General features: G+C 41.0%; 2 protein-coding genes across 2 annotated transcripts in view; one reads left to right on the top strand and one right to left on the bottom strand.

Moving 5' to 3' along the window:
• The window catches only part of vwa8 (von Willebrand factor A domain containing 8), a 119578-nt gene extending 116700 nt beyond the window's left edge, over positions 1 to 2878 (bottom strand). The window contains exon 1 of the mRNA XM_032515259.1: positions 2633 to 2878. Coding sequence (XP_032371150.1) covers positions 2633 to 2756 — 124 coding nt within the window. The 5' untranslated portion in view covers positions 2757 to 2878. The remainder of the gene's footprint in view (positions 1 to 2632) is intronic.
• Positions 2879 to 5763: 2885 nt separating this feature from the next.
• dgkh (diacylglycerol kinase, eta) overlaps positions 5764 to 12884 on the top strand; it is a 67851-nt gene continuing 60730 nt past the window's right edge. Inside the window, 1 exon segment of the mRNA XM_032515260.1 lies at positions 5764 to 6060. Coding sequence (XP_032371151.1) covers positions 5779 to 6060 — 282 coding nt within the window. The 5' untranslated portion in view covers positions 5764 to 5778.

Below are 12884 nucleotides of genomic sequence, written 5' to 3'. Positions count from 1 at the left end.
AACCCAATCTCGTGATGCGTCTCGTCTCGTGGAGGAAGCGTCTCGTCACACCCCTACTAGCTGGTAAAGGTACTTCAACCCACGCAAACATGGGGAGAACATACAAACTCCACACAGAAAGGCCCGGAACGACCGGGATTCCCAGAACCTTCTTGCTAACCACTGGGCCACCATGCTGCAAATACAGATAAAAGGCCCGTGTATGTATGTAACAATCACTTTTAGATATGAGACTTTTGCATTGATGGATAGACTACACAGAGCTAAGCATATTTTTATTCAAACACATTTGAAAACCGCTTGAGGATGTTTGATCAAACGTACTGCTGTTTTTGATACGTTCTGCTGCACATTTGGTTCGATGCTTCAGTTTCAAACTATTTTTTCTGTTCAAGTTGGCTCACTGACACAGTGCCGTGGTCATACTATGTCACAATTTCTGGTGTTTGTGGATTGAATTATTTATTAATTTAGTTGTCTCTGCCACCAAATGGGTTGATTCTGTAATTTGCGGATAGGTTCTCAACATATGCATGATATATGGTAAAATGGTATGTTTGGCAGTGCACAAAAGTATCCTTGAGGACTGATACATTGACTGCTGTGGAAATGTACATATATTTCATTATGTAAAAGTAGCATTATTTTAGTTGTATTCATCTATGTATCATTTATTTATTTATTGTCAATATAGCCTTGTGAAAAAAGCTAGAAGTCAGACGCAGAGGAAACAGCTTCTCAAAGTTGATATATTACTGTTGTTTAGTATAAGACAGCTTCAAAATGTTTTCTGTGCAAAAGGCATGCAGAGAAACTGTCTGTTTTCATAGTTGCACCAGTTTCTTCACCAAACAAAGATGGCACAGATGAGTAACTGCCAAGGGGGTAAGCGAGCATCCGGAAAGCGTTCCTCCTATGGGGAGAGTCTAGGCTAACAAGCCCCACCTTCCGTTAGCATTCCATTGACTCCCATTCATTTTGGTGTCACCTTGACAGCAAATAACTTAACATCTGAAGCATTTAAAGACTCCATTTGTCCATTGTTGAAACACGACAATTTATAAAAGGCTCCATATATATATATATATATATATATATATGCCCTATATCTCACGTTATTAGCCTGTGTCTATGTTATTTCCTAACATATACCTACGCTCTCCGTCTCTGCAAAATTGGGAGTGATTGAGATTTCTCTTGGCACAGCTACCACAAGACTTACAGACAGGTTGCTTACATCACAACTATGTCGTCAAGCTCAGCTGGAGGCTGCGCAGTAACGCTCAGCCACCACTGGAAAAGTAACTTCACTGGTCTCAGTCAAATTATATGGCGTTGCTGTGTCCACTTCTTTTACTGTCTATGGTAACTGCTGTTTTTGAACGACCCACAACAGCTGCAGGATGCCATCATGTCGACTGTTTTGCACGGCAGCACAAAGGATCATGGGACTAGGTTATTAACGGTTCCTGTCCTAGTTTAAGTGTGTAAATGATGTTCTATTAGTGGTTTCATTATGTATTTATGTAGGTTTTAGTCTTGATTTCGTGTCCATGTTTATTTACGTTTGTTGGGTTACCATGAATGAGACACGGGTGTAGATTGATGAGATGTGTGTATCGTGTGAGTAGATTACAATATCTCTGTCTGTTTATCTTCTTCCATGTCACTTGCATATTACTGTTGAACTGTAGGTAAACAGTTTTTAGTAAAAACAGGAATTCATTCAAATTAAGATTAAGATTAAAGACATCCGTTCTTACAATACACACATGGGTAAAACTCAGGAAAGGTGTACAAAAACTCCTCTTTGTTGTGCAGCATGCGACTTTTGTGTGACTGTTTGACTTACGAATCTTTGAGCAACCTGAAAATGTCATGAAAGCAGCGGTAAGTGTAATTACACGACCTACACAGTTTTACAAAGTTTGTATCTATTTTTGAGAGGATGAAAAATAAAACATTACATATGGAATGGAATCTAGACTTCCGGGCTGCAGGTTTATGCACAGCAAGCATTTTTAGGAGGCTATATTTATCTATTTATTCATGAAATGTTCATGAATGTGTTGTCCATTTTGGCTTTGACCTGATGGTGATGTCCTGTCTCTCTTGTATTCTCTGTGAAACAGAGGAAGAATTTTCACATCGCTTTCGTAAATTCGTAAACATGTTTCTCAAATGTGTAACTAATGATTAATGGATAGGTTTAAAACATGAAACTGGTGATTAACGTTCGCTAAGGGCTAAAACTGGGACCGTAGCTAGTAACTTAACATGTCCTGATGGCTATTACCTGGCTTTAACCTTTGACCCACTAACTGTCAGCTAGTTAAACGTCCAGCTATGCGAACAGAGAAGTGTGTGTATCCATGACTATGCTTATTGTACATTTGTGGTCAAAGAGCTAGTGGCCAATCAGCCTTTTCTCCCGCTGCACTGCTGTTTAAAGGGACGTTAGCTTCCGATTGATACGAGCTATGAGGCCCCTAGCAACTCAGTTAGCGTTACCATGGACACCATTTGACCTTACTCGTTGCCATTTTCGATTGAAACCCGTTGTAACATGCATGGGCACTCTTTTCTTCGCGTGTTGTGTCCGTGGTAGCACCTGGTTCAGCCGGGCAGTTACCTGAGGACGTGCTGAGAAGTTTGACCTCATGAGCCCTCCACATCCAGCCGTCTCTCCCCAGGACAGCACCCAGCACGGCCCGCAGTCTCCTGGCCGCGACCGCCGCGGCTATCTGCGCGTGCATGCCTAAACTACGCTCTTCTCACCCGAAACACAGTGCACATACAGTCCACGCGCTCTCTGTCAAGCTGTGTCCATAACAGCTGTCAGCTCATCTTGTGGGAGTCGGAAGATAATAAAAGTGGGACAAATTGGTCCGTGGGTAAAGTCTTCCGTAGTGGTTTAACGTTGTTTTTTTCCAGTTCCGACGCAGCTGTGGTGAATGGTAAATAAAATATGAATAGGTCTATAATAATATTAACACAGTTATTTTATTTAGGTAAGAAGAACACTTTATAAATTATTTTCGATAATAATTTAATACATTTAATTTAATTCTGTTTGTCAACTCTAAATCAGCCCTACATGTTCAGGTATTTTACAACCTCACAGGCTAGGGTTAATCTATACATATATTTTTTATTTTAAATGACTAAGATTGTTTTATTATATTACCATAGCCCACCTGTCTGTTGTCTGTTGTGTTCCTTTAAATAGAATAAGAGTTGCTTTACAAAAGACAACCACATTTTAGTTCATTTGCATGCATATTTGTCTATATTTTAACCCTTGTGTTGTCCCTCCAGGTCAAAAAGATCAACACTTTTTTACCCTTTTGTTTGACATTTGACATTTTCAATGCATACTTTCTTTTCTTTTGTTTCACTACCACCACCTTACTACCACTAGTTTTACTCTACTTTTTGGAATCAATGGTCAGTAACCCTCATTTGTATAGAATTATAGTATTGCTAATATTTGAGGTGATAAAGCAGAACTTATGAATTAATTCGACTAATAGTTCAGATCAGAGGAGCGTGTGTTGAGTGGATGAGTTTGTTCAGGATACTGATTTGAAACCATTTCAATTTACACTTGAAATTCAATGAAAGTGATTTTATTTGCAAAGGGCGTTGCATGGGATCTGTACTTGTTTTGTGGAAATTAGGTTAAAAAGAATATTTCTGATATAGACATTTTTAAAAGGGGTCAAATTTGACCCGAAGACAACAGGAGGGTTAAAAAGCTAAAACAGTTGTAAGCCCATGGAAAAGGAAATACAACATTGTGAAGGAAAAGGTAAGATGATACCTCCACTATTAAATATTAATAGGCATACTTAAAAAACAAAAATGATATAAAAGATAAAAACAAAGAATGCATCATTATAAAAAAACAAAGTGCCAAGACCAAGCACAAACACAAAATGACAGATATGTACAATTTACACACACATAAACACTCAAGACAGAGTCCAAATAGCTCAGGAGAAGTGTCAAATAAAACGGAAAATTTAGGAATTTGGGGGGGGGGGGATTGTTGATCTCAGATATTGGATTAGCAATTTTAGGTAATATCCAAATCAATGACGTCATTGGAGTGGCCCGCATACCTGTCACTGAGTTGTGAGTTTAAGCGGGTTTGACATGTTTCACGTGCAGCGCTGATAGGCTCGCTCGGCCCCTCGCGCACAGCGAAGGGGAAAGCGCACGCGGCAGGAGAGAGTGGCGGCGCACGTGGCGGTTTAGTGGAGAGAGGGACGACAGGGCGAATCAAACCCCACTCTTTCACGTGAGTGGAGTGCAGGCGGCGAGGCAGGTTCCCCTGATTCCGTCTTCTCCCGGAGCGGACCCGAGACCATGGAGGAGGTCTGCCACTACTCCCGCAGCCCGGTCTGGGAGGAACTGGTTAGTCCTTAGCAGAACTCACTTTCCCCCAACAACAGGAAACAACCGGACATCTTATTGTGTGTTGAGAGGTCTTATTACGAGTCCTTTCCTTCTTTTGCAGGATGTGGAGCCTGTGGTGGCACGCCGGTCTTACAATCGTTTGTTTTTTATTGTAGATTGTCTTAATGTGGTTGTTCAATTTTTGGTTTTGGTGGAAACAAAGTCAAAATCATTGACAGTGTTTCGGTAATCTGTACATTATTGACTTTAAATTAATAAGTATTTCTATTCCTTGGATTTATGGACGATATGTGGATGTGTTTATTCGTTATGAACGAGTAGGCTACGTACGAGGTCTCTTCTCTTCTCTTCTCTTCCCTTCCCTTTCCCTTCCCTTCCCTTCTCTTCTCTTCTCTTCTCTTCTCTTATCTTTCCCTTCCCCTTCTCTCTCCCTCTTCTCTTCTCTCTTATCTTCCCTTCTCTTCTCTTCCTCCCTTCTCTTCTCTTCTCTTCTCTTATCTTTTCTCCCTTCCCTTCTCTTCTCTTCTCTTCTCTTATCTTCCCTTCCCTTCTCTTCCCTTCTCTTCCCTTCTCTTCTCTTCTCTTCTCTTCTCTTCATTTCTCTTCATCGAGGGGAGATTTTCATTTTTCCGATATTATTGCACCATTTCCGTTTGAATCCAAATCATTTCGTCTGCTCACTGTAAGGACTTTTTTTCTTCAGTTGCATCTAGACAAGGACGCACTTCTCAAGACGTAATAATTGGGTAAAATGTAATATTTAGATATGTTTATGTGAAACAAATCCAATTTAAAGCTCAGTATGGATTATAGTATGCTATATGTATCACTATATAACAGAAAAGGAACAAGATTATGATGAGACTGAGAGCAATGCAGTCTATTTATGGACTACAGCCTCTCCGGGTCTGATATCGTGCTGGTCACCCCCCTGAGTAGGCTGCAGCTTTTTATTGATCTGTTGGTTAGCCTGCTTAAAATAAAGTTAGGCGATTAGCATCAAAGTCGATTTGGAGAAAAACAATTAGAGTGGTTTGATTTTTTTTTTTTTGTGCAATCTGCTCCGATGCCGTGTTTGTGTAAAGCAGCCGCTAGGGTCTGCCCTGCCACGGACATGTCCCCCGGGTGGGAACGGAGTGGATGAGGCGGGCTCTGTAGCCTCAGTCTGGACTGGCCGTGCTGGCTGGAGCCACAACCATCAGCCGAGCAGGGACTAAAGGGGGGTTTATATGCTATGCTAAGCTGTGGAGCCCATCCCCACTGTGCCCGCGACATGCTCCATCCCCTGTGCGTTTACCAGCCCACACACTCTCCGGAAAACACAAGCGTCTTTGTAACAGAGAGAGACCGTGAGAGATGACAGCGAGGAGAGACGCTTCCCAGCCGCTGAGCACCTCTTGTCTCCGAGAGAGGAAGGGAGCGGCTGAGCGGCCCAAGGCTAACCCCGATTGGGTTTGTCTCTCCCCTCGACAGGAGCCGGAGAAAGGCCCGGTGTCCGCGGCGGGGATCCATGCCCATGTGGTGGGGGCTGTCGCAGGTTCCGGTGCTGCGGAGGAGTCCTCTGACAGCGAAGCAGAGCAGGAAGGCCCCCAAAAACTCATCCGGAAAGTGTCCACCTCAGGACAGATCAGGAGCAAGGTAAGACCCCTCTGTCTCTTTCTTCGGCTTACTGAATATGGATGCTTGAATTTTGTATTTATCTGAGCAGCCTACCTACCTACTGGCTAGGCCATCCTATGGAGATGTGTTGGTGTGGGGGTTTGTTGGAAGTAGGACATAATGTCGACTGGTAGTGAAGCCAGTGTCGGTGGTCTTTACTGCTTTAGGCTTATAGGACAAGACAGAGCTCTCGCAGACTAAAAAAGAGCCCAAGACTTTATCTATTTTTCACATTAATTGGAATGAGATAAAAACAGACTTGTCACAATTTTGCAAAAACTTGCTTCAACCTGTTGCACTTTGATATGTGTAGTATGTACATACAAAGTCGTATAACCTCAGTAAAGGTACATTGGATTTATTTCAAGAAAACACATTAATGAGCATTTTCCGCTCTCTTTATGTTACGTAACTGTAAGGTCAGTTTGACATGACAGCACGTAATGTAAACATATGAAATGGAGATTGAATTCAGCGTAGAGCTATAATAAATAATGTTTCACAAATAAAACACAGGTAAACATTCGCTGCATCCCTGCGTTTGACATGCAAGTAAGAGGATGATGAGCTACCTCTGACATCTAAGCTTATTTGGCGCACTTATCTACTACACTGTTAATGAGTGCCATCCTCCCACATCCGTGGATCCACTTAATTATTGACTGCCCCACTGCACCCCATCTACATTATTCAGCATGGAGGTAAATTTAAGACTTGGGACACAGGAATGTCTGTCCATACCTCTCATATGCAAATTCAGCCACCAGTGGGTATAGTGCTACCTAGAGGATATGTTGCACGGCTGCAACTAACTTTATAAATCTTTTTTTTCTCATTCATCACTTCTCCAATAACTTTTTTAACAGTTTTGTCTGCAAAATGAGAACAAATATGACAATTGCCCATCAGAAGTTACTGGAGCCTAATGTGAATAATAGTTTTTTGTCAACTTTTAAAAAAACTCAAAGATACTCAGTTTGGTAAGGTGGAAGAGAAAAATAAGGATATCCTCTTAATGAAGAAAGCTAAAACCAACACATTTTTGGCAAAGTTGTTAGTTAACAGTTACAGCATTATCAGTGTTTTCACTTTTAGTTGCATTTATTTTGCTGTGGGTTTAGGGGTTCTTACTTGGTTGTTACTTTCGGACCATTATTATTACCATATCTGTGTCTAAAATTTTGGAATAGCTAGAGCAGATAGTACATAAATAATGCTCAAAAAGCTTAAAGACAAGACTTGTTAAAAAAAAGTCCACTGGGCGACCGACTACAATTGTTATGTCTGTGATGATGCTCACATTAATTTTACATTCATTCGGCTTAGGAGGTGCCTAAAATAGCTTGGGCGCTGCACCTAAAGCCTTATAATAGTAATAATATAATGTTGTACTCAATCAAGAGCCAGTCTAAAGGATGATATAGTATACGAGTGCAAGTGTAAACACAGATCCAGCACTGATCACTCTGAGAGTTTTTATTGTAAGTTGATTTTTCCATGCGCGCAATGATTCTTTACTCGCCTGTTTCCTCTGAAGTTACAGCAGGAGTTTTAAAAGTGGATGAAAACCAGGCTGATACGAGTCCTGGTGTACACTCTGACTGCTGCAACGTATACATGCTAAAGGGAGAGAACCCAGATAAAATCAGTCCTGCCAAACTATATACGGAAAGGCTACATGCCACACTAGTTCATGCTGCTATCACAATAGTATGAAGCAATTCTGTTGTAATTGTGTCACTGTTTTCAGCACGGTGACGTTGTGTTAACAAAAGTCTCAGAGTTGTTGTCGTGTAGATCAGTGTTTTTTTCTGTCGGTGTGTGTGTGTGCTGATAGTTACTAATGGATCATGCAGGCTCTGACTCACTGAGTGTTGTTCCACTGGGTTGTTTGCTTAGACTGTGTGTGTGTGTGTATGTGCGTGCGCATGCATGTGTATGCTTGGCCATCACGTTGTGTATGTCTACCCTTCTCCTTCCACTAACTCTCTGGTTCTTTGGTTGCCACAGACAACCACATCTTTCATCCTCTTATTGGCCGACTCCATGGCAATGCTGCCTATATGACAGCTGGTTAGGTTAACGGTGGACATTAAATCTCATCAACTATCCTCTCATCTATGTCCTCTCTGTATTTCCATTTAGTTTTAATTTGGGGAAAATTTCAACATGTTGAAACTACAAGATACTATTAAATATTAAAAAGCCTTTTTTCTATAAGATTTTTTTTCAATTTTCCTAGAAGTTTGCAACCTTAATTAAGATTATTTGAGAATATTTCATAAAACTCTTGAAATATACAGTATCTTTTGTAAAAAAAAAAAAGAAGAAAAATAAGATGTTGACACTCGTTTGTTAACATGGACATTAACTGCAGTGAAAGTCTTAACTCCCGACAGAAGTGAACTCTGTTGCTGTCCTTTGTGTCTACTTCTCTCGGCAGGTAAAGCACATGGTGCAGCTGAAATCATCACGGCTGTTCGTAGCCAACCTTTCATTGTTTATAGTCACTTATACACCCATCATGGCAAATCAATATATCGCAGCTGTGGATAGTTGTTGTTGTTGTTGTGGCTAAAGCTGAGATGAGATATTGGGTATCATTTGATGTTCTTCTCTTGTCAGACAGAAGGTAATGGGATTTGACCGCACACAGAGGGAATTTGATACTCTATCACATTGGCACCCAACGCCATCATTTCTCTCCTTCTTTCTCATGTTGTAAATGCCTTACACTTGTTGTTGTGAATCCGTTTCAGCCTTTAATTTGGCCTACATTAGGACCAACGAAACATGTTGTGGAATCAGACTACGTATTGCTCAAACATGTGAGGTTGAGTCTTTTAATAGTCTTGTCTCTCCTGTCATCTCCACGGTCAGCCCCGTCTCTGTGTTTTCAGGGTGTGCGTTTGAGGTGAGGAGGGCTTATTAACCTTTGAGTAATGCTGTAGCTTTGTGATTGAAAGCAGAGCTAATTGCGTACCGGAGCCCGCTGCTGCTGCTGCTGCTGCTGCTGCTGCTGTGGACTAGGAAAACTCTGCATAACTGCATCTATAAGTGTTTTACCTTTATAGAAGACTTAGGTGCTGATATTTGGCAGGGCAATCAGGGGTCCTTTCTCAAGAAAATCTCATTAAAAAAAAATGCAATTTCACATCATTTTGGACCATTCTTATTACCATATTTGTGTCCAAAATGTTGCAAACGGTGGAGCAGATTTACATAAATAACAATTAAAAAGCTTAAAGACAGGACTTCGGATAGCTCAGTTGGTAGAGTGGGCAACCATAGATAGAGATTTACTCCCCGATGCAGGGGGCCTGGGTTCAACTCCAACCTGTGGCCCTTCGCTGCATGTCATTCCCTCCTCTCTCTCCCCTTTCATTTCTTCAGCTCTATTGTCAAATAAAGGCCTAAAAATGCCCAAAAAAATAATCTTAAAGACTATGCTTGCTAAAGAAGTCCACCGGTGACCATCTACAATCATTATTAATCATTATTCATTTAGTAACATTCATTTGGCTTACGTGGTGCCCAAAATGGCTTGGTTAATGATAGAAAAACCACTGCATGCATGTAGAATAATCCAGATCAGATAGGTGCACAAGTAGGGGTGATTTGGATGAGGCAATGTCACAAATATTCATCTCGGGTCCATGTTTTCCATACATTGGAAGAAGTGACACACTGTGACTTACACTTATGGGAAGTACAGACTTCTTGGATAAATAGTCTTGGGATCCGAATTGGATTGACTCAATTGGTGGATATTTGTTTGTGTTTATTTAAACTTTATTTACCCATGAAGTCTTTTGAATCCTTTTTTTGCAAAAGAGATCTGCCAAAATGGCAGCATTGGGTACACAAAATTCACATGCTGATGTCTGCCCATTTTTTTTTAATATTGCTTATATTTTCATATGGAAGACACTCTGATAGGTAAGCATTAGCAGGAGAAACATGTACTCAAAGTGTTGTGGTCTCTGCCCACTCAGATGACTTGTACTTCCTATTGAGAAAACTTAGGCAAACGCTTGTTCCTCCTTTCTGAAAGATTGGGCGGATTTGCCACATGATGATAGGTTTTAGGAAACACAATGCTGCGAATAAGGGAATCTCTATTTCTAAATGTGTTGCAATGGTCTCCCCTATTACCTTGTCAGTCTGTATATCTCATTCTCTAGCCTGCAGAAATAGTAACTACATAATTATTATTACATAATGTGGCACTGCACCAATGTACTTTTTTGTCCAGATCTGTAGCTGAATCCACTTACATTAATTGTTTGTAAAATGCTTGCCTCAACAACATTGTTTAACATCCCCTGGCCTGTACCCACTCAACACATGTACTGTATAACTACTTGTATATGTGGTCCAGTTGCACAAAGGAGATCAGAGACAGGGGAATTACCCTCCCCTCACAACTACTGGATTGTAATTTTCCCATCACCATGGGGACATGTAGTGGGAGTTGGAGGAAGGGTACAGAGTTACAATTACACCCAACAGAGAGGACACTATGCCAAGACAGCTACAGGAGATGGGAACTGTGGGAGAAAAATGTAGATTGAAATAGAGAGATTCAACACTGGTCTGTCTCTCTGTAAGACTTGATTGTTCCGCCTCCACAGGCGCTTCAGTCGCACTGACAAATGACAAATGATTCAGTAATGGAGGTATAACAGAGCCTAACTGCAAGGAATGGTGAATGATGATGATTCCTAAGACAGAGCCAGTCAGCATCCACTGAAAACAAAGAACAGATAAGTGAGAAGTCTTCTTCATGGACCAACCAATTACTGTCACAGCAATTTAGTCCTATCAGTCATGAGTTCAATTTGCCAGACAGGGATAGGTTATATTCTGGCAAGACGGATCTTGCTCTTTTTTTACTGCAATGTATTTCCTTTGGTCCACACTTAGAAGAAGTTGAATATTGGCAGAGAGAGATGAGAGATGGGTCTTTCTCTTAGGCCCAACAGGGAAGAAATAAATCCCTCAGCAGCAATATTAGTGGAGGCCTTATATTTGGGATACAGAGCTTTTAATGCCCAAGGCTCTGATGACTCCACCTCAGGCTGGTTGTCATTCCATAGCTTTGAGTCTTTGAGTTACCCCATTTTAGAAAATACGCTTATGTGCTCTCTTGCTTTCATATCTGTCCCTTCCAATATGAGGCTGCAGCCAGTTATCTTAGAAAGAATGGAAACAGGAGGAAAAAGCTAGCCTGGCTCCACCCATAGGCATAGCTTTAATGGGGGATGCAGAGGACAGGTCCCCACCAATATTTAGAAGATGTAGATTTGTCCCCCTCAAAAAGTATGATTGGTTTTGAAAGACAAAGTCCATAATGTCCCTTTTTCACGACTTTAGTGACACTTTTTCAAATGTTTTCAGAAGCTCACTAACTGAGCAGCTACGTATTATAGGATTGTATTTAGGCCTACAGTAAATGTTCTGTATTTTAACTGTAGCTACACTTATAATTTTGTTTATTACAGGGCGAAGTCCAGGTAAGGTGCTGCCAGAACGTTTTCTGTTATTTTACAGATTTGTTTCTTAAAATGCAGGAGATGAGTGTGTGACGCTGAAACATTTGTAGGGCACAACCCCCAGAGCACCGGTTATAATGTGTGTGCCCCCCCCTTATGTTAAAAACAAAACCTACGCCCTATCAGCCTGCCCTGTTTGCTTAATCCACGTGACATGCTGGAGTCCCCGTTGGTTGCTTGGTAAACTCACGGTGTCCGCAAGACTCAAGAAATAGGAACGTAACCATCCCTTAAAACCACACACTTCAGTTTCTGTGCCCATTACAGTGAGTAAGCTATAAACATCCGTACACAGAGGACAGATTTAGTACCTAGCCAGTACACATGATACAGAAGATGAATAAGTTCCTGTTTGAACTTCAACAAGAACAACGTTTTTACAGTCATTTAGGATCGTCTAGAGCATCTAAGGACTCTGGAACTTAGTTATTTGTATATCATTGTAAACAGAATATGTTTTTCAAAGTAAGGAAAAGACATTTGAAGACGACACAGACAATGGGATTGACAATTTTCCCAATTTTGTGATGTTTTAGACGAAATGATTAATTGATTGATCGAGAAGTAAACAACAGATTCGTCGATAATGAAAATAGCCATTAGTTGCAGCCCTATTTATGTTCCCACTTGACCGAATGATTTGGGGTTTGTAGCAACTTCAACCATGATTGGATTTGATGGCAAGAATGGTGATGTGTGAAGTGGATCACTACAACTCACAACCTTCAATATTTAGGACTAAATTAGCACTTCTGTACCTCTCTGAGGCTTGCCATTTGAAGAATCGTTAACCTTTGCATTTGAACACTTTTATAACAATTAAGCTAACCAGAAAAGGAAGTGGAAAGTTAAGCATTTTTATTAGATTAATTAGATAGAAAGCTCAGTGAGGCTCAGGAGCGATTGGTAATTGGTTTAAATCCCAGTGCTCTGGAGAAGTTGTAAAGTAGGAGAGAGAAGCTGGTATAAGGGAGTCTATTGGTGACTCTAGATAGCCCTATCTTAGGTTCATAGATGGTGAGGTCCTCCATGAACTAGCTATGTGGGTAAGTTGCATGACTGGCTGTTTGTCTGGGTATCGTCAAAGACAGGACGTCAGGGCCCGCTCTGCTCTCTTCATTTAGCCTTTCAGGGAACTCCTGCTCTGCCCTTATCCACCAACCACAGCTGCTGGACTCATTTGAACTGCCTTTGTCCATTGTATAAGCCTGTGTGTGTGTGTGTGTGTGTGTGTGTGTGTGTGTGTGT

The sequence above is a fragment of the Etheostoma spectabile genome, chromosome 5, assembly GCF_008692095.1.
Source record: "Etheostoma spectabile isolate EspeVRDwgs_2016 chromosome 5, UIUC_Espe_1.0, whole genome shotgun sequence".
NCBI classification, from domain to species: domain Eukaryota; kingdom Metazoa; phylum Chordata; class Actinopteri; order Perciformes; family Percidae; genus Etheostoma; species Etheostoma spectabile.
This window is presented reverse-complemented; position numbering and strand designations above follow the sequence as displayed.